The following is a 22431-nucleotide window of genomic DNA, read 5'->3' as shown; positions in this document are numbered from 1 at the left end:
ATTCACTTCCCTCAGATGAAATGAGCAAATAAAAATGAAATGAAATGAATAAGGCATTAGGCATTAGCTGCACTGACATAAAAATTAGCCAAGGTTCAACACTGCTTAAAAACTGATTAAGACATGCGAAAGCGCTGTTTGGCATAGTTTTGCGTGGCAGTTTAGCACTGAGAGACTAGCACAGATTTTGGCGAAGTGTCACATGGCGTTGGTTTGGGTTTAGGAAAAGGAAAGGTGCAGTATCTGTCTCACTTCTCGGCGGACACCTACGCTTCCACTAAACGGCATACAACAAAAGGTATATATGTCATCGGTGCGAATCCCTATTGCAAATTAGCCACCAACTTGACTAGCAGATGGATGCTAAATGGGAAGCGAAATGGTTTGACACCACCTTGAATGCTGCACAAAGGATGGTTGCGTCCCATGTTTGACACAAAATCATGTTATGTTTTTCGTTTCGCTTCCTGCTCACACCACTTACGAGGTAAATATGGCTTTCGCCTTAGGAAATGCATACTATAAAGAGCCATACCAAGTAAACTTTGATTGGCAACGATGAATTAATCAACACAGTGCTTTTGCTACAGCCACTAGAAGGAGTTGCTAAATGACAGTGCAAAAACACGGCACCAGCACCCACAAAAGAATATGCTTACTGGAAATGCCTTGTGAAGCAGTGGTGCCATTATAATTTGACTAGGAAAGCAATCACATTGGCTAGGCTAGGCTAGGCAAGATTTTCATCCTGCACGTGAGTGCAGACATGGCAGTAGGATTATAATACTTTTGTTCTTTAGTGCTCTTGAATACCTCCAAATTGAAGAACACAAAGCAAAATGAACAACAGTTTGAGGCAGGCATCAGTCCGCTTGGCAACATTTCGACAACAGGACTTATTAAGAGCACACTGTACCTGTCTGCCTTTTTATCACCGAGACAAAGAGAAGACCTCTTAGACCTCTTTTCAAAATGTTGGCTAGTACACTGGAGCTTTCCTCAACCCTTGTTCATTTTGCTTTGTGTTCTACAAGAATCTCATCTCCCTGCTCCTTCTCTACTATGAAATTCCTCTCGAGTTTTATTTTTACACATAAAGCTTGCACTTACAAAAAAAAAATGCTAATGCTAAGACTAAAATTATTAAAAGATTTTTAAATTGCTCCAGATAGAAAACTCTCTTCAGGAGCGAATACTGGAGAAGTACATTATATAATATCATATATCATACATTATATCAAGCAGTCTTGCAGGACTGAGAACCAATAGTGCAGTGGACAGTCTTCCCAAACTTTGCTACCAGTGTAAGTGGTGTACATACTTGGCAAATGCTTTTTCGTTGAATACTATGGCCTTTGCAATCTGCCCATTTGTTCCAGCAAGCGAAACAATGATCCAGCCTTACAGTGTTGTCTGTATGCGTGGTAATGCAATCGGGTAATGACAACTTTGAGGATACCACTCAAATGTAAATCAATACAGACATCATACTATGTTGATGCTATATCTCTAGGTGCTTCGGCCACATCAAACATAGCACTCCGAAATAGCAACAACAAAATAGCCACTTCCAGGCACAGAGTGGTGCAACAGCATCACACTTGAACACCAGTGGAGTGATCATTTCAAAAGCTTTAGAACTCGAGAGGTGAACATACAGGGTGAACTGATAGTTTCAAACAAGGCCAAAATCTTTGTAGTTAAGGTGCACATACTATGTCTGAAAATAGACACAATCATGTGACAGTACATACTCCACCTGGTCCTTGCACAATCCACTGATAACAAAGCAACTCAGGCATTCCATTTCAATGGCTGTATTTTCAAATATTACAGCAAGAAACTTATTGTTATGAGCTCAATATTTTGCATATTCTTGCAAAGCCATAAGCTAAAAATATTTTTGAGACTAGAATAGGATCCTTGGCATTCCCTCTGCTCAAACTATACTTGAGACAAATTTCTTCCGCGGTCTCTGTGATTCATGAGAAATGTTTACTGCAAATAACACACTTCACATGACATCTTCATAGGTAGTATAGAAGTGCTTATTGCAAATACAAACTACATGCAATCTTCACTGGTTGTAAAATCATTTGAATGTTTGGAAGGCCCCCATTATATCACTGTGATTTCTACATCCATTTATTTAAAGCCTAATCATTTTTCACCTCGTTAAGTGCTAGTTTCTGTCATTGAGAACCCCGAAAAAAAGGTGTCATCACCTGCTGGCATCCTTGCTGGAAAGAAAAGAATAGCTGCATATGACCGTGTGGTAACCTTGTACTGTACTGTAAACATAAAACCTTTTGCTCAGAGGTCTGATTTTTTGGAATGAGAGCAAACAAAACTACCATAACTCGGGGTTTTCTCTGGTCGTTTTCTTTTTGGAAAAATACAATTTGCTATAAGTACTAATTTTTTTGTAGCACATAATTGCTTTCTCACTTGCTCACTATACATATAAAGTAAAAAAAAAAAAAAACATTACTTTTCTCATTTGCCACAGTTTTATCTACAACAATCCTGCACCTGTGCAAGTCCTGCCTGTCCTTCTACGACATGAAAGCCATCATTAAACACCACAGCAATCATTTGAGATGCACAACAGCCTTGAATCAGGACGTCTCCAGCTTTGGTGCCACCCGAGAAAAATATTGCAATAAGGCATCTGGTTGGTATCTGTGACTTGCTCTCGTACTTCAAATACCTTCTTTTTGAACTTAAAATAATAAACATTAGAATAGGTTTAAAACAAGAACAAAGTATTCACTAATTTTTATATAGAATCCTCAGACCTATACACTTTAAAACCATGTGTTGTAGATGCTACATTTTTGGGTAGAAGTCATCCTTCTTAAAACATCTGTTTGGGGAGCAAGAAAAGAGTAAAATCAGGCCTTACACAGACAAAAAAAAACCCATGTAAACAGTCTTCTGCCATGTGGCAGGTTCAGTATTGAAAGCATGTTATATGTGCCTCACCAACTCCAGTGCGCACACTGTACTACCCTCCTAGCGAACTTCAGAAGATAGAGGAAATGCGCCAACCGTCAATAGCAGGCAGAGTGAAGACCTTCCATGCATGCACCGAGCAGCCTTTCTTACAATACAATTTAGCGAACTATGTACTGTTATGCCTACGGTATGTTGTCTCCTCTGCACACCTTTTTTTTTTTGCACAACCAAATTCTTGTTTTTGATGCCTTGCTAATTTTCTGACATTGAGAAATATGTAGCAGAAAGAATTATGTCTCTATCAAATTCAGTTCAAAAGTCATAGATTTTTTTTTTTTCTTCAGCCACCTTCACTGCATCTCAACCAATGAAACTCGGACACGACCTGTGCCCGCTTGGTTCTAAAAGTTGGTGCGAGTTCAACCGAGCAAAAGCATTGGGTACAGGATACTACACGAACAGCAGAGGCCTTCCAAATGATATGTGCAACAAAGCGAAGCCAGTGTATGGCAAACTATGTTCAGATGAACTTTAAACGTCTGCAGGGGAAACCTCTAAATGCCAGCGTCATATTGGGATGATTCGGAAGCGAAGTCCTACAGCTGTCCATATGAGTTTGTTCATTCCCTTTTTCTGTCTCTGTGATGCGGTCTATCCCTTTAATGACAGAAACCCAGGAATAGCAGATATATTAAGGCAAATAGCAATTGAACCTGGCTACCATACTCCAATAGCTTGTCAACAGGGACTGTCAACATGTGAAGAAGGCAGAGTCCCAGTCTAGTAGTAATAAGAAAAAAATTCTGAAAGATGAGCTGCAAAATGAGCAAAAGGTGAACTTGCAAGAGGTATGCAAGGAACCAGCTATGAGCCCGCTGGGTTTCAGCCACGTGCAACTTTGTATACAGGCCACTAGGACAATTGAAAGTTGTTTGCTTTTGTCAGAACTTTATTTTTCGATGCTCCTGTTATGCGAACACCTACGACGTTTTAAAAAATGAAATTTTGCATGCTTTTTAATTACAAACTAAGGCGTGCAATGAACTTAAATTATTACCATGCCATTTCCAATTCGCAATGCTGGAGACGAGAGTTATGCTCTTAGCTTTACATGCATGTTTAGGGTCACTTCGTTGCTTAGCATAACGCTTTTACCATTTTTTGATAGGTAAGCATAGTTAAATGACCTTTTCAACTGCCTTCACAAGGCCGACATTTAAGAAAAGTTTTAAGATCAAAATGTAAAAAAAAATTACAAAAGGTGGCGAAATGCCTGTTCAGTCTGTCTGCGAATGAAAACCCTGGAGGACGAATGACGAGAATAAAAAGGAAGTGCAGCACAATACACTTTAGGGTGTGGGTACCAGCAAAAATGTAAAAAAAAACAAACAAAAAACTTGACAAAAATAGTTTCAAAAGATGGGAATAAAAAAAAGTTTAATAAAAAGAACTCTAGCTATGAGACGACCTGAGAAGAAAACCTACCTCAATACAACAGTGCTACCCAGAAGTGTCCTGAATGAGTCACCCTATGTCTCGAGGAGACAAACTTAGTGCTTCATCCACAATCATTAAATGTCTAAACGCCTCCCTCTGGGCTGAAACAAAACTGGCTCCGCTGCTACTTCCATCGAGCTAGCACCAAGTGCATACAACAGCCCAGTGAACAATGTGGCAATGCTCAGGAAGCCATCACTGCAAAAGTCTATAGACCAAGTCTAGAAACTATACCCTAAAGCCACACAGTAAGACCAGGAAAGAGGGATCTCAAAATTTCACAGCTTTCTTATGGAGACAAATTTTCAAGTAAGACAGCAACATTCATATCCAGAGGTAATCAACAGCATGAACTTCTCCACCCAGCTTCATCGGTAATCAACAGCATGAACTTCTCCACCCAGCTTCATCGCCGTGTCCAGTCTGAGGTGTTTGCTGCTGGGCACTGTATAATTACTCTCATTCCACTACCACCATAAAATTCCTTAGTTATCATTCTGGCCAAATTCTCTGAAAAATAAGTTGTGCCACTCTGTTCTCGGCAAATGCATAGACAGGCACTCCTGTAGAGTGACATGAGCGGCATGGGCCGTCTTCTGCATTAATTGAATGGTTGTTTGATAGTGATCACATGCAGTACATACTCATTCACACCATAAATGCTTTTATCTCGTTGCCATTACTAAGATCGCCGAGAATTTGCAGGGCATTGTAAATTCAAGAACAGAAAAAATCAGCATTAATACAGGGGTGCGCAAAGCATAAAAGCATTCAAGTGCTGTATCTGTACCCCAACAAGGCAGACTCAGGTCAAATCATTTCGAAAACTGCCCTTCTTACACGATAAACACATTAACGATACAACATGTGTGGCCTAGTTTTTGATAAGCAGCACTGATAAAAGCATATACTTTTTCACAGTAGTTTGATTTGTTGCAATGTACGTACAGCAGCTCAATTTTTCTCAAAATTCCACCAGCACTGGTTCATGCTTAATATTAAGGCATTAAGGCAACGAAAAAATAGCTGATACTTCGAATTTCGAAAGTAAAAAATAATTTCCAAATATGTATTAGAGTCTTAGCCATGAGTGCATAACATTTAGTAGTCCCTATTTGTAATCAAAATAGAGGACAGAATTTAGGTATAAATTATGCAATACTTGGTGACTTTGGCATCTCATAATTCAACATATTACAACACCCCATGCACAGAATGCTTGGACACACAGAAGTGCAACAATAAAGTGCAAGAAAGAAAAGAAAAGCTGTGCAGTGAAGTTAATGCACTTAACTTGCAACGAACAAGGTTTTTCAGCAAAGGGTGACAGTAATATTCAAGCATATGTTTTTAAGAGTATGAAAACCACTTTTCCAGACAGTAATACCAGTGATAGTAGGCATCAGAAAATTGGTGAACCATGCTAAGTTGTTAGCTGGTTAGCCAAACTGCAATTATGATTATGATTAGCCACTATGATTAGGCACCTGGTTTCAATCAGACTGCAAGCTTGCAGTGCACACGTAATGTGACCTCTTTTCCATTCAAGTTGAAGCCCTGAACAGAGGCAAGCTTGCAGTCCAGTTGGGTTCATTCAGAGATTTTATTTACTGCCTACTGCAAACTCCACTTCACCATAAATTTCTCTGTAGGGATGTAGTGGGGTGACGGAATTCTCCGTGGGATGGGGACAGAAGCCCATCACCTTCCCTTTCCTGCCCAGCCTTCGTTGTAGACCCAAAAAATGTCCGCGAGTATACTAAAGGTTGCAAGGCAACAATACTGCATTTAAGGAGAAGTCAGATCAAAAGCCAGTGCTTGAAAGATATTCTTCCTATGAATGCATAGGCACAGTTGGGGAACTGCGCTTCCTCTGGTGACCAGATAAGGCTCAGAGGCAATGGCATACCAAAAGGATTCAGTTCGCACCCCACTATGACTTGTTGCTGGCTGGCACTTCCTTTTCACAATGTTGTGGCCGATGACATTTGCTCACAAAGTGTGCTCATATAACAGTTCTTGTATGCCTTTCAATGGCAACTTGCAGAAATATGCCATTTACTCCCAGGTTTTCAAAGCATATAGAGCACATTAAAGGACTCCAGGAGGTCAAAATTACTTAAGCCCTCTACTACAGCATATTTTAATAGCTGATGTCGCTCTGGGACATTAAACCACATATTCCACACACATACCGCATCAAATGTTGCTACTCTGAGAGATGTTTCAAGAGCTTTCAAAAGCCTTAATAGAATTTTGAGATATTCAGGCCTTTCAAGGGGTTGTAAAAACTGTAGACCTTTCTTAAAATGTGCAGTTAGTTCCTCAGGAACTGAGCCGGTTTACCTTGTATCAACACTACTGCAATTAGAGGTAAGTTTCACTATTACAATTGTTATTCTAACCGCAGGACAAACTATGTCTGCAAAAGCAATTAAAATGTGTTTGAAGCTCGTTTGCCATGCGTGTAGAAAACTGCACTGAGGAAAATTCAACTTCCCATATGCTTGAATCATAATTAACATCAAATAGCCACTAGTTAAAACATGTAATGTAAAGCCAGGCACAAATGCAGCTGCTACTTAAATGCCACCAGTATAAATTTTGTTGCTGACACCAAGAGTATACAAGTTGCAACACAATAAAAAACGTTCTAAGTCAGCAGCTACTCAACAAACACTGCATGCACACAGACCCTGCTGAAAAAATATGTATGGCTAAAAAGGTGTGTGAAAGAGTACCGGAGGCAAAATATAACGGTAAGGAAAGTATGATGAAAAAGAATGATGAACTAAATATTTATTTTGATTGCACATCTGAACATACAGAGTGGGTCATCAATATTGAACGAATGAAACAGACCTTAGAGGTCGAAGCATTAAATAGACAATTTCCTAGTCGGCTGCCAAAAGGGCTCTCCGTTCTCTCCCTGCCTGCAAGTAAAATTCGTCTCCTGCACTCACATGCGCAGGTGGTATCATTGCGGCAGCTACGTTCCTGTCTTCCACATTCAGAAAGTTGAACGTTGTGCATGCAGTGACCGTAGGATGCATCTCGACAGTGATTTTCTTTTCTCTAAGGTATCGAATCACCTCCATGTCTAAACAATCATTGACGTCACCAAGACCTAAAACCAGAACATCCAGCTTCGGTTCAAGCAATGTGAACAATGACAATGACTCTGCGCTGATATCCGACGCAGACCGAACCCTCCACTGCAGAACGCTTCTGGGAAAAAGAGCGACCGGACCAACAATAAACAGACCGTTATTCATGCGGAACCCAGCCGGTGAATATGAGTTCACGAGTAGCATGTCACCCCTCTCCTGGTTGAGAACAGTCACTGTAGTCTTCCCATCCCCTTCATAGGCGGTCCAGCGGACTGACAGTCGTTGAGGCTTGAAAGCCTTGCTCAGGAAGGTCCTGCTCGTAGCCAACATGGAGATCATACGGAGGCGCACGTGTTTGTTCACAAGTTTGCCACAGGCCTCTCCACGATATCACGGCTGCGAGGTCAAGCACACTTGTGTGATCGCTGCAAAGGAGAAATTAAAAAGTTACGGTGCTTCACTCGTTTACAGCAAAATAGTACATTACGCAAGCGACTTGAAATCGGAAGAGAGAAGCGCAGGAAGAGTCATACCCACGCAAAGCGCGTGACACCTCACTACTGCAAGTGGTCACCCTTGCCTTACTGTCCCTTGTGCCTACGGCAAGGTAGATCCACCATGACTGCAACAACACTACACTGTTGTAGATCAATATTCTTTAGTCCACTATAAGCAGACCCATGAGTATGCGCTATACGTTCCTTACTTGCGCTATATAGAGAACTTTTGCGCTATACGCATTATACGTCCCTTACTGCCTACGGCTTGTACAACGCCTTGCCTTGGATCGTATTGGCAGGTCTTCAAATTCTATTTTTTTTTTCTACTTGTAGGAGACGCTGCATTCAAATGACAATTTTTTTTTAACACGTTATACTAGTTCAGTTTTCTAAGGCTGTCGTCTGTGCGGCATCTTAAAATATTAAAAATTTTGTTTTTTAAAAAGATTGCAAAGCAAACAAGTAACTTGTTTACGTGCCCGCTGCCCGCTGCACTGGCTGCACCCGCTGCGCCTGTACCCATAATGCATTAGTGAAAGAGATAAAGGGTAGGTTTGTTTGTCGGAGGTCTCCGTACTGTCACTGCGAGGGAATACGGAGCGTCTTTAGCAAGTTACCTTGTCATCTGTCAGCAAAGTGAAAGATATGTCTACTCTCGAAGAGGCTACCGAGCTGAAGGGTGGCCATCCGCCTGCAGGTAAAAAAAATAGTTTGCCAGCAGGTTTCTTGTGCGCGTGCATATGGTCACTGTAATCGACACGTAGTAGCGCAGTGTGCACGCAGTCCTTTACTTGTAGGCTGCGCAAATTGCCGATGACAAGTACTTTCAGCTTTTGTTGCGAGTGTCTCTCAGAATTTTGTAAAATAAAACGGCACGATGGATGCATCGCACCTCAGCTCTTATTGCAATGCAACTGAATCCACGCATGTCCGGTGATGGCGATTCCATTTTTTTGTAGTCTTTAAGATAGCGTGAACGGACGCCGTTCTGTTGATCAGCTGGGAAGTGCTGTATATACCTTGGCGCTTGCCCATAAACATTTTTTTTTTTTTTTTTTGCCGATTTATCCTCTACCACGCCTCTGGCACGAGCGCCTCGCTGTACTCCGCGTGTTTCAGCATAACCTGTTCTGATGGGCAGATGGCCTCTGGAGCCTCGCCTGTCCACGTGGTAGACCAGTTTTGCACCAGCATGTTGCCATATCGTTTGCGCTTCTATGACCTTGAAACTGCTCGTCAGTTGTTGACAATGCCTCGACATGCCTACAAGTCTATTTTGCGCGCATTTTGAATCCTTGTTGTATTTCGTATTGGAAGCTACAAATGCAGATACCGCGCGCTTTCGCATTTTCGCCCAATTTATGTTTGGCACGGTCAAGGATTACTGTGTGCTAGAATCAATTTCTTGAGTTTTTCACCATTTCTTAATCTGGTGCGATTTGCAAGGAAATGGCAGTTCCCATTGCAGTGAGAAGTAGAATCAGTAGCTGCCATCTGTTACAATGGCAAAAAATTGTTTTCCACCAAATCGCAACTACCTGGACAGAAAAAAAAAGAAAAAAAAGAATCTGTTTCCCAAAAGCAGGATATAACAAAAAATTTTGACCAGGTCTAATATTTGAAATGTGTTACGGTACAGAGCTGGTTTCTTTTGTAGCCATAGATTGCAGTTGTTTTTTATTTTAGAGGCAACTTTTCTGTTATCAAATTTTTCATTAACGTCAATTTCTTTTTTCGGCGGCAGCAGAACTTGCTGCTGCCAAATACACTGGAGGTTTCTCACCCATAGTAAATTGACCTATTTTTACATCCTGTATTTAACTGTTCAGACATAAAAGATGTGATCTAAAACAGATACGGCATTTTGCTTGCAGCATATATTCTGCATAGTTGTACATGGCAAATGGTTTGGCACAGTTGTACATGTATGTATGTATGTATGTATGTGTATATATATATATATATATATATATATATATATATATATATATATATATATATATATATATATATATATATATATATATATATATATTGGAATAATGTATAAAATCAATTTGATAAGGGCAACTCTTTAAAGAGACAGAACACTGGAATTTAGGTCTCTATTTTTTTTCGCCGCAGTGGAAAGATTAATGTCTAAAATGTTCGATTCCATAACGGTTTTGAGGCCCTGACGTCATTTCGGCGCGGCCGCGCCGCGACCGGACGCTGCAACGTCTCTCCTCCTCCTTTACCCTCCGCGACGCTCACATGGTAGAAGCAAGACCGACTGAAATACAGACCAGCACAAAAAACAGGGTCCTATGGGACCTCGTGCGCCAACTCTCGTTACCTTTCTCATCGTTGAGGGCGCTCGCTTGACCTGTTCAACTGTCATTTTCATCATCATCAAATAACAAATTAATATAAACAAACTGTACCCAAATTAAAAAAAAAAAAAAAATCTTTGCCCAAGTTATACTTCTAAAATTTTGCCTTTTTGTATTTTAGCGGAGAGTGTTTATTTTTATAATGTTTTTCTCTCGCTAGAAGACATACCGCGATTCCGCTTTGTGCGACGGCACTGCAGTTACTCGCTGCACATGCGCAGAACAGGTGCTTGTGCATTACAGCGTGGGCAGATAAATAAACTATAACGACGAAGAAAAATGACAGAACTAATAGACCCTTCTTATTAACAGGTTTACAGTAGCGCCAGGTTACCCGTAGTGTTCGTTCCCTAGCGGCGAAGGCTATGAACTAGAAGGTGCGCGCTGGAGCAGTGCTATCTGTGCAGGTCTGTATTTCAGTCGGTCTTGGGTAGAAGAACAAATGCCCCGCCGGGGTGGTGCAGTGGTAAGACGCCCGACCACTCTGCCGGAGTACCCGGGTTCGAACCCGACCTCGGCGGCTGCGTTTCGATGAAGACAAAATGAAGAGGCGTCCGTGTGCTGTGCGATGTCAGCGCACGTTAAAGATCCCCAGGTGGTCGAAATTACTCCGCAGCCCTCCACTACGGCTCCTCTTTCTCTCCACTTTCACTCCCACCTTCCTCCCTTCCCTTACGGCGTGGTTGAGGTGTCCACAGAGAACAAGTGAGACAGTTACCGCGCCTTTCCCTTCCTATAAATGTTTTTTTTTCTTTTTTAAGAACAAATGGTAGCGTAATTCTCATAGAAGCCTGCGTGTCGACTCTGAGCGAGGCTTTAGTTTCCCGGCGCCCCCTGCGAACTGTGAGGCAAAACAAACACGTGACGTTGCTTGTGACGTCACAGTGACGCACTTTTGGCGGGGAATTTGTCTTTTTACTTATGAACGAAAAACATGGCCAACAACGACGGAGGCAGAACGATGCTCGGATAAGGCAGAGAAATGGACACCGTAACTGTTCAGCCAACTTTACATGACATGGATTTCTACTGTCAAGTTTTACGTAACTGAAATGTTACGGCATCTTAAACCACCTTATCATAGCATCATTCTGCCTTCGTCGTCGTTAGCCTAGTCTTTCATCGCGCGTCATGTAAACGCATTCTGGGGCCTATTTCTTCGGGCACGTTTGTGAACAAGGGCCTTCAAGTGAATTCGGCAAGCACATGGATAGAATCACATGGCTTGAGGCATTTCACTAAGGGCATAAATGAGTGAAGCTGTGCTGCATAAAAATCCAGGCTTTATTAATTCACGATTACTTACATAGCCGCTTCACGACAATGACATCTTTAAATGAAATCAAGTGTAGGAAAGCGACCACCGCTCATTCGTCACGTCTTCATGAAATCCTCGTGATAACAAAATGACCTGAGCGTAGGTCTTCAAACGAGACGCGGTGAGATTATAAAAGAGTAAAAGATCTTGCTAACAAACAAAGTACATATCAGTGTCAAGTTCAGTTCAGTCGTTCAGTCGTGTCCGACTCTTCGTGACCCTATGGACCATGTCACGCCACGCATCAGTGTCAAAGAACAACACAAACAAACGAACGGAATAACTAACGCTAGCGCTAGAACGCCAACCTGTAAGAGCTTAGGTAAGCAATTCAAATTGGGATTGCTAGTATTTGGAGGTTAATGCGTCTGAGAAGTGAAAATATCTACGATATAGCTTCGCTCCAATAAATCTCGCCCTGTTCAAGATTCCATTATTTTACTCGTGCTTCATTTGTCACTGAGAGGAGGCAATGTGAGGTTACAAATTTACAACTTAAGCATTTAACATGTTCATGAGAAAGATCCCATTGACAATAGGAACATCACTGTAATAACAGCTAAAGCACGTTCAGCGAACGTTGGTGCGGTAATACGACGCAGTAAGCAAAACACGCAGCAAAGAAAGCGGAACGGAAGGCTTTGAGCAATGCGACACGCGTCTCGGGGGCAATAAAATCTCACCTTCACTGCTCAATTAAAACATGCAGCGACACGCCGCTCATGCAGACGTGCAACCGTAAAACAAGCCACCACTTTTGCGACGTGCCTGGGGGGCCGAGCCGCTGAGCTGTGACACAGCATTGTCCCATTGTCCGGAAATGCGCACATGCAGCGGCAATCAGTTTCTCATCGAGCACAGACAGTCTTCGCCTTGCTGTAAAGCTCTACCAAAACCAGCAGAATGAAATACTGACTGTTTGTTACAGATAACCCACTCTGTACGCAGCACGCAACAATGAACGTTGAACCGGGGCCTACGCAGCGGCTAATAAGTGGCCGAGAGAGGCCGCCAGAAACAGTTAAAATATTATTAAAAATGTGACACGTTTTTTCTTACGCAAGAAACAAAAACTGCATTCATTCCTGAGCGCGAATATTATGTTTACTTTCTAGTTCTTTGGAGTTCTGGCATGGTTCTGGCACATCTTATTTTCTGTGCGCTAGTAATTTGCCTCACAGTTCGCAGGAACCCTCATCATCGAGTTGATGCCGTTGGCAGTAGGCAGCTGCACGCATTTTCTTCCAAGTTGCGCGACCAGTTGTACATAGACCTTGACGCTCATGTACCTAGGGCCTTTAGCAACGCTGTTGCTAGTGGCCCGAGTTTTCATAGCAACAGCGTCGCCGTTGCTAATGGCCCGACTTGGCTAACCCTAAATTTTCACGTCACTTCCGCCATACTTTTTCCAATGCATTGGAAATGGCAAGGGCCTCTCCTAAGTTGTTTCCTTCCTCCATGCTGGTGGTCGACAAAAAAGACGTACCGAAAGCAAATATAAATTTCACTCGCCAGGCATTAATTTGACATTTTTTGCGTAGAGTAACGTCCTTTTCAGTTTCACTATAGTGAACTAGAATACTTTCTAGTGGCGCGAACGACGACGCTCGGGCACGCCGATTTTCATTGACGCCGCCATACGGCGCCACTGCAACATCTACTAGTCGACTTTTCAATGCTTTCTTGCAATAGTGCGACATAGTACCGATGCTTTTGTGCGCCTATTCAGTAAAAGTGGTGATTTTTTCCCTATGCCGACGTATGTGGACCTCCACCCAAGATAGAAGGCGTTTCATTCGACATTATTCGGGTTTTCGCCGTTGCACTAGGGTGAAAGCGCTCTTATTTCGCTGGCGTCTGCTACAGCTCATGCGGGACGAGTTATCGCGCACTGTAAATCGTTACGGCACATTCATTTGTACGGGACGGATATTTTTCTGAGCCCTGCAGAGCCCGCTTTATTACAGAGCCAACTCAACTGTCAGCAGCAGACTGTTAGCAGATCGGCCAGGCATCGTGCACAGGCACGGGTTCTCGCATCTCTCCAACCACGCCGCAGTAACTTTCCTTTAGCCAATAATGATGATTATATTACACTGCGCTATTTGGTATCCACTGGTTACCAGGAATGCTCATTTTAGCTTGATATCTGCTTAGCGTTAGGAAATTTGCCAACTGGTAAAGTGAGGAGCAGCTTCAGGCTGTTATATATATATTTCTTTTTTTGACAATGTGGTCATGAAAAAAACAAATCCTACGCTTTGAAACGAATCATCCAGCGATATTCTGTGGCGTCACCATTATTCTCTGTTCACAGCAACAATATCTGTTATAAATCATCGCTGTAAGCCAGGTGCTAAAATCTTTTCATCATCTCATATGCATAACATATATGCCAAAAATACATACATGAGGAGGGTAGAGCAGTTTTGTTTAGGTACTTCACAAGGCTTCTCCACTGCTATTTTATTTTATTTGAGTGCATGGGACAAAAGCCATCAACAATGAGTTTTGTGAAATTATTGATTACACAAACAGTCCTAAGAGCATCCATCTGCTCATCTTCAGGTGCTTTGAATCTTGACATTGCGCTGGTTAATGCATTTTGTGAAAAAGTGCATGCGGGTAGTTAAGCAGTGATTTCAGCTGCACCAATTTGACGTCAGAGCACCCAAGTTAGCAGGTTTGCTTGGCCAGTAGCATACTGAGTACAAGCTGTCTGCTTGAATTTAGGCTGAAGCAAGTTGTAAACACAAGGTCAGCCACAAACTGGTATCACTTGAAGGGTACAAAAGGCCTCTGTTGTCCTTAAAATTAGCCAAGTTTAATACATGTGACTTATCTTTTTCTTTTCAAAAAAAAAAAAAAAAGAATTAAAGCTTTTATTACAGTTAGTTTGAGGTAGGATAGCGAGACCACAATTGTATACAGCTGCCAGCCAACTGGCTCACACCGGGCAATTTTTAATTTTGAAGTTAAGTAATTAGTAATTATTTTTTCTAATTGACTAACTATCGCCTTTAGACAGTAACTGGGTTTGCAGAATTTGAGAGCGCCTTCTAAAACCTCCATTCCATTTATTTCCGATAAAGAAAGCCTCATCGTTTTTCCAAGCTCTAAAGAAAGCCCGCGAAATACAAAAATTATCAGCCTGTATAGCCAGTATAACGCTGAGACTGGGCTGTTGAGTCACAGCCGCAGCTAATTTCTGTCACTCAAACCATGCACGGTTGGGAGCACCACAATATCGTAGCGCATGAATGCGTCAGTCACGTGATTTTTTTTTTTATTTCGCGGGCTTTCTATAGAGGTGGGAAAAACTATGCACGTGAGGTTTTCTTTATCGGGAATAAATGAAATGAGGGTTTCAGAAGGTCCTCCCCAACTTTGCAAATCACATTTATTTGAAAGCAATACTTAGTAAATTAGAACTGCAAAATGAAAAATTGCCTGCACCGTTTTTTTTTATCGATATTTATTGTCTTGGGACATCAGTAGGGTATGATATGAAGAATGAATAAATGATTAAATAAATGTGCCTGCTAGAGATCCAAGGACATACCGTGACTACGCGGTATTTAATTTAATCTCAGCTGTCTGCTTTATTGAGCCAGTGGTAGTATTCGAGATCACGCAAACAGTCGAAGCTTTCTTCCCCGAAGTCTTCCTTTTGTTCAGACCTGGTGTGCCTGGTGGCTGTCAGCAAGTGGTTTATTTTTAACACTTGGCTGAAGTTAGCTTGAACACACGGTACAAAATATGTCGGCTATCGTTTGGTGCCACAGGCTTAATAGCAAGCATCTGCACTAAGCACAACTCTCTGCAACATCAATATTGCCCACATCCAGCCTTGGCTACACGGGTTTGACAGTAATATATGCCAGATAACCCGGCAAGAGTGTATAGGCACCGCATCAGGTGCCAGTGATGGATTTCACGCGGTATATCCTTACTTCTGCCATTGATCATATATGTGCGTAGTCACGCAGCAGGATGAGATGCGGCTCGAAATGATGCTCACACACTGCCAATGTTTCTGTGAGAGGCTTTTCCTGCCTTCACAAGCTTCGTTTCCACTTTGTGCGATGTTTGTTGTCCCTCGGAGCAGCAAACAAAGGTGATGAGCACCCGGATAGCCGCGCTTCGGCATCTCGGGGCAAAACAGTGCGAGTTGATCTTCATCCTGGCCATTTCGAACTGCGCATGGTGCTTTTGAAGAGCTGAGATGTCTTAGTTGCTGTGATGGAAGGCAGAACTGAAAGTTCGAGGGCAAAATCGCAAGAATGTGCAGACTGCACGGCGCGCCAAGCCTTGACTTCCCTTTGCGGAGGGGCACGCGGTCCTGGTAAACGTAACTGCAGTGCCAGCAGCAGCAGTCAGTGGCATCCGGCAAGAGCACGGCCGGTCTCGAAGGAGTGAGCGCGCGCTCTTAAGAGAAGCGCTCTCTCCCTCGAGACCGGCCGTGGCAAGAGGCGCCCATTTTCCTTCCGTTAGCGCCACTAGAAATTATTCTAGTTCACTATAAGTTTCACACTCAATGCTGTTACGACACAATAGCGCACGCCCTCGTCGACGAAAGTTTTAGTGGGCACGGTCATTGCTTCATTCAAGCAATTGCAAACACTGTGGCGCCATCTAGTGGCAAAGCCTGAAAGCATACCTCACGCGGTGCGAAAGCAGGGGTGGCTTTTATTTAAGGACGCACTGGAGAGAGCGCAAAATATAATAAATTATGGCAAGCACTTCTAGAATAAAAAAGAACAATGTGCAGCTATGAAGATCAACGATATTTTGCTAACATGTGGTCACGTGGGGGGCTACACTGAAAGTACTAGGGTTTCTCCGCTAGATAGCGCCTCGGTTGTTTTTATGCGATTTTCAATGGCAAATTAAAATTGTAAAGCCTCTCTTCTTTGATATTGTAGTGCTCGATCTGCATTATATGAGGCAAAATCTTTTAATCTCCACCATAATCTCATGACATATTTTGGCCAGTGTTCTGTCCCTTTAAGGGCTGTGAAATAGGTGATCCAAATTCAAATTCTCAGAATTGCAAGCGGAAGAAGCAATCTTAATTATTTTTGTTTAAAAAAAATACATTTAGGCTGAAAAGTATGTAATCATTTTTCAATCCGCTGCCTAGCATGGTAACTTGCATCACTGCTGCCTTGATACCAGAAGAAAACAATTCATTTGGCACTCAGCCTTATGTGCACCAGTGCTTGCACCTCATTGCTCATGCTGAACATTTTGCGACCGAGTGCCACCTAAGAGGTACGAAAATGTGGCATTTGCTGGGTGCTAGGTCGAGTGATTGCCATAAACTGGCTTGTAATCATCTGTAGAATTGAATGAACTGCTTTTGTGGTGCATTATGATGCTGCGTCGGTATGCCAGGACTGTATAAGCAGCCAAATTTTCACTTGATGGCAAGTTTCAGGCGGTCCTCAAGCAGGTTACCATACCAATCTCTCATTACAGTGCATCCCACGGGCATTTATTCAATGCTTTGTGATTGTCTCTCTACAGTTCAAGAAGAAAGTAGCCAGCTGATACTGTAGTAAAACGACGGATGCAAGTGACAATGTGATTCCACTCCCTGTTTGCTAGTTTAGTCTCTGGCTGAACATAACACATCGAGCATATGCTTTTATGGTGTTACTCTCATCACCTTTAAAATAACATAACAGCGCCTCGCATATATGCATATTGTGTTCGTTCAGGTGAACGACTTATTTTGGAGGCATTCAGCGGAAACTATGCATTAGCTCAAATAATCCAGATTTTTTCTGCATCATGCCGTAACTCATCCTAAACTGTTGCTCAAGTGCTTTGATAACTAACTTTTGGTGGTCTTTGACCCTGGCCTCTTGAACAGCAAGTGTTGAGTTTAGTCTCAGTGTACAAGCGTCTAGAGCGTGTTGTGTCAATTGAGGTTGAAGCTTCACTTCGTTTTTGGGTCACTCCTATACCTGCTAAGGAGAAATTATCCTTGTGCTCTGCATCCATTTTTAAATACTAGAGTGCCACTGTGGTTCGGCCTCAGGAGATGACAGCCTCAGCACGCAAAGATTGGATTTCGTGGTTGCTCAACTGAATGCCAGTGGCGCACTGTCCCGCTCCCACCTGGCTGAGCTTGTCCTGCCAAATATATTTGAGGAGACCCGACATTTACTTGTGTCTGTGGTTCATCTCCACAAATGAGGCTGTCATCGTCTTCTGCGGCCGGACCACAATGACACGCTATAATATCAATTTGTTTCTAGCTTCGCTTGTCAAAAAAAAAGTACTGCATGCACACTCCTAAAAAGCAGTTATCAAATGTTGTTGTAAAGCCTTCCTTTCAGTCATAAATCACTGTGCGTTGTTGTGTAATTTAGTTGCAGTTTTATTGCAATTTAAAGTTACTATTTGACTGTATTTTTGTAGATCAGGGCTAGAGTGACAGAGTCTATACTACTGGTATCCCAAACTTTTTTAAATCCTTTATCACGGCTTCAGTGCCATCACTGAGAAACGTAAGCCTGTCAGTACTGATTGCACAAATAGTTAGTTATGTGGGTTTTTAGGGTGTATAAGTAACAATGGCTGTCAGGTGCCAAATGATTATGCAAAAAGTGTGTAATCTAAAGATGTAGAACAGTGTTGTACCATCGCATTCCTGTCTTTAGCTTCTTTTTGTGTTTGCAGTGAAGGCTGGCGGCATGCGAATTACACAGCACAAACCAGCGAGTTCTCACGAAAAAGCTCCAGAGCTTAAGAAAGAGGATGGAGATGACACTGTTGAGCCAGTCAGTGTAAGGTAAGTTGGGTGCTTTAAAATGACCACAATAACTTCCAGATAGTCAAGTCATGTGTATTAATGGTGCTTTTTGTTGAAACATCCTTGCTGCTTGCAAGTACAATACCTTTACTGATTTTTTTTTTGTATTTTGAACAGATAGCTGGGCAAATTGGTTTCGATCTATACTAAAACAGCGCAAAAAACGAGGACACAATAAAGAGACGACACGAGCGCTCTTTGTTGTGTCCTCGTTTTTTGCGCTGTTTTAGTATGACTTTTTTTTTTCTTTAGAGATGCTATCTTGAAAAATGCTTTTAAAAACTTTTGCTGAACCGCAGTGCTGGACAAAGGATGTCTTTTGTAAGGTGATGCAGATTGGGGTCTTGTTATGCAACTCCACAGTAAATTGACCATCAGGTTAGCCAGGTGGTGTAATAAAGCGTGCTGTATGATTGCAAATTCCGCTTTTCTTATGCTGTGCAACAGGCATCTGTAGTTGGGTGTCTGTAGGCTTATTGCGCTCAGAATGAGCTATCCTCGTGCATATTTGCCTGAGTGAACTTCCTGGTTGTACAGTGGCGCTGATTGTGTCATGTTTCCCACTTATCTGGATCAACGTTTATAGATATACTTAAGTTTCGAAACTCCCCGCAGTGCCCATAGAGAGAAGCCGGCCCGCCGCGGTTCCTGCCACCGCGGCGCTGCGGTCGAAGGTTGAGCTATGGAAGCAGGCGTCGTCTGCTAGTACCCAGCCTTTCGCTAGCACAGAGAGCTCCTAGATCGCTTGTACAACTGAATTTTGTTTACTAACCTTTTCGATTTGCGGTAATTTTATCATGCGGCGAAAAGTTCAAACTTTGCTGTCTTCGTTGGAAGAAGTACACAATCATGCTTACCAGCTTTCGTCGTAGTGGAGTGCGCTCGGTGCGTTTTTCAGCAGGGTGGCTTTCGAAACTGCACTTCGATACCACCATGCGATAATACGCATTGTGGCATCTTGTAGAACAATTCTGCTTCAAACAGCGGCTTCAAAGCCGCGGGACGCTTATGTTTTATCGGCGCAAAAAACCGTGCGGCTCATTAAGCGCGTCACACCTGTGTAGGATGGCGGACGACTGCGTCCGTTTTCGTTCCTATAATTAAAGTTCCGCTCTTGTGGCTAGCGACGCGCCTCAAATTATATTATTTCCAAATACGGTAGTTGTTATATCCATTCCCACATGACAAAATGCACAACGAGAATTTCATATTAACATCTAGGGTGCCGGTTGCGGTCGTTTGCGCTTACCGCAAGCGCGCACCTCGAGGCGAGGTAGAAGTCGGAGGTCAAATGCTTTGCAGCTGACGCTCTCCGCAGCCCACCTTCGTTCTGTAGCCTTTACTGTGCAGCCTTTTCCATGCTTTACAACACTAATATAATCTGCGCAATGCACCAAGAAGCGTGACACCAAGAACAGGGTGAATTATGTTCGAAATGAAAAGCAGTTTATTGAAATCCTTGAAGAAAAAAAAATAAGAGCCTTCGAGAACTGTCACACAAGCTTCGCCTTCTTTCTTTCACGTTGTGCCTTCACTGCACAGTCATTCTCTCGGCACTTTTCACGTGCAAAAAAGTGCATGCGAGTGACTAAATAAAAATGTATCACTTCGGCAGTAAATTCATCACAGTGCTGTGAGCAGCCAACAGTATTCGTTCCAGTTTCAGTTAGCCTGTCCAATACCTTCCAAAAAAGGTCACCAAATGCAGCTAGTTTGCTGGCTTTGCTTATGGTATTCTCTACAGTGTTCACACACGTAAACAATTTTTTAGATGGATAAACCAGACAACCTGCCACATGTGCACGCTCAATTACGAGGAGTGCCTCAGGAGGAAGGGCATCTTGAGAGCCCACTGCATCTTTCTTGCAGTCCATGCAACGTGCAGTTTTGTTTACCTTAAAAGCAACGTAACCAGCTAAGTAGTACAGTGCTGTCGTCTCTGGAGCTGAGGTGGCACAGGCAAATCTTTCACAATGTCATCTAAGGCAGTTGTGAAAACATTTTTTAGCTTAACACTAAGCCGACTTACTTCTGCTTTCTTGCATTCTCGTGCAGCAGTGGCTCGAATCAGACGTTTCCTTAGCACACTGGCAGCTAGAGGCACTTTCTTCCTGGGCTGTTTTGATGCAGCCTTTCTCTTTAATGTCTTCTTCATGCCACGGCCGCTCGATGGAAGCGCACTTCCATCGAGCGGCCGTGTTCATGCTGACACACATGGCACATACTCCTTTGTCAGCATTTGTCAGAACTGTACAATCCTTGTGGTACACAGTTCCAGTTCTGTTTGACGAGTTTTTGAAACCACTGACATTACTCTGGGCACATTCAAGGCAAAACTTCATGTTGTGAACAATTTGCACTATCGCTTCCACGTCTTTTAGCGCGCGCATCGGCACTTCGACAAGCGATCTTTGTAGCAGTTTTCCGTTTCCTGAAATTAGGTATGTAAGGTCCTCCCTTATCACGACGCTTTTGAGGATGGAGAACACACGTGTTTTCATGCCTGCTTCATAAAAAACCACTTGCCGAGGGTCTTCAGGCTTCTCTTGCACAACTAAAAATTGCCAGTTTTGAGGCAGTTGCAACGACGTACCATTCTCGATAATGCTTGCAATGTCAGTCGTATCAAAATCATTAGGAAGCTCCTGTGGCTCTTCGTGAGGGGACTGGCAAGCCACAGGCTCTGCACGTACCGCAGCTCTGCACCTCTTCTTCGGTGATCGCCGCCTTTTGGGTGCTGAAGACAGGTAACTGGGCAAATTGGAAAATAGCCTAGGAATGGCACCACTTTTCAGCGCCCACGAACCGCGCTCTATCTCCACAACCTCACCGTTTATTACGTGCTTATACGTTTTGTCTATATCTGACGGCTGCAAATGAACGTTGCACACTTTGCATGTTTTGTTGAGTAGCTCGTCAGCGCGGGGGATCGCTCTAGCCCACCTCTCAAGAAGCTGTGGGTCCGATGGTGGAGAAAAAAAGCGCCTCTTCTTGTGGTTACTTCGGTAACCGCTTGTACAGCCGGGCACGAAGCAGGTCGGCATGCTGGAAAACCGGAGCTCTTGGTGTCAAGAAACCAACGCAAGAAACGGCTGGCCCGCGACAGCCGGCTGGGAAGGTTGACGACTTCGCAGGAAAACGGCCGACGTCTAGCGAAAGTCACGAAGTATTCTTACATCCACAGGCATGGAATAAAATGAAAACAAAGCTGGGACAGCTGTACTACTGGAAAAAAACTGCGGCAACACAGCCACCCGCACACACTGCCCACACGACGCAAGTAACGCAAGCCAAACGTTGGCGCAAACGTCGACTGCAGCGCCCTCACACCCCCTAGGAGCAAGTCGCGCCCGGCTCCGGCAGGGGAGTTTCGAAACTCAAGTATATCTATAAACTTTGATCTGGATAGAGTGGGGCCCTTTCTGCAACCTCATATCGTCTCCGTTGCTTCTTTTGTATGCATTGAAAAGGAGCTTGAAATTGAAAGTCTGCAACTTCGTATATTTCAAAAATTAAGGGGAATTAACCTGAGCATGAAGTTTGGAAGTCAGGCTGCGGGTGCTGTTATCATTTTGTAACAGATATCACCATCGGAAAAAACAGCGCGAGGGTTAAAGCAAGCAAGCAAGTGGAGGGGACATATGCACCCAGTAACAGTCAGACTCAAACTGTCTCCCAATAATTTAGAAACTCATTGCAGTCAGTGCCACCGTACAACCAGGGAGGGCACTCCAGCACACGCCAGTATGATGTAGCTAATACTGAGTACAGTAGTACATAATTGGTACTTTTATATTGTTAAGGTTTATTTACAACGTCAGGTATGCGAACAGAAGAGAACAAGGAAGTGCAA

At 43.0% G+C, this 22431-nt stretch overlaps 2 protein-coding genes across 2 annotated transcripts in view; one reads left to right on the top strand and one right to left on the bottom strand.

The window, feature by feature from the left end:
* Positions 1-3886: 3886 nt before the first annotated feature.
* On the bottom strand, positions 3887-7925 carry LOC146206163 (NADH dehydrogenase [ubiquinone] 1 alpha subcomplex assembly factor 3). The gene has a single exon (XM_084590794.1). The coding sequence runs from the start codon at positions 7902-7904 to the stop codon at positions 7350-7352; it is 555 nt and encodes a 184-aa protein (XP_084446920.1). The 5' UTR covers positions 7905-7925; the 3' UTR covers positions 3887-7349.
* A 652-nt stretch (positions 7926-8577) lies between these two features.
* The window catches only part of LOC146206162 (death-associated protein 1), a 45834-nt gene continuing 31980 nt past the window's right edge, over positions 8578-22431 (top strand). Inside the window, exons 1-2 of the mRNA XM_084590793.1 lie at positions 8578-8762; positions 18446-18557. Coding sequence (XP_084446919.1) covers positions 8711-8762; positions 18446-18557 — 164 coding nt within the window. The 5' untranslated portion in view covers positions 8578-8710. The remainder of the gene's footprint in view (positions 8763-18445; positions 18558-22431) is intronic.

Source organism: Amblyomma maculatum, chromosome 1 (assembly GCF_055883805.1).
Source record: "Amblyomma maculatum isolate TAMU_Amacu chromosome 1, ASM5588380v1, whole genome shotgun sequence".
NCBI lineage: Eukaryota > Metazoa > Arthropoda > Arachnida > Ixodida > Ixodidae > Amblyomma > Amblyomma maculatum.
The sequence above is the reverse complement of the archived record's forward strand: the minus strand, read 5'-3'. Positions and strand labels throughout refer to the sequence as shown.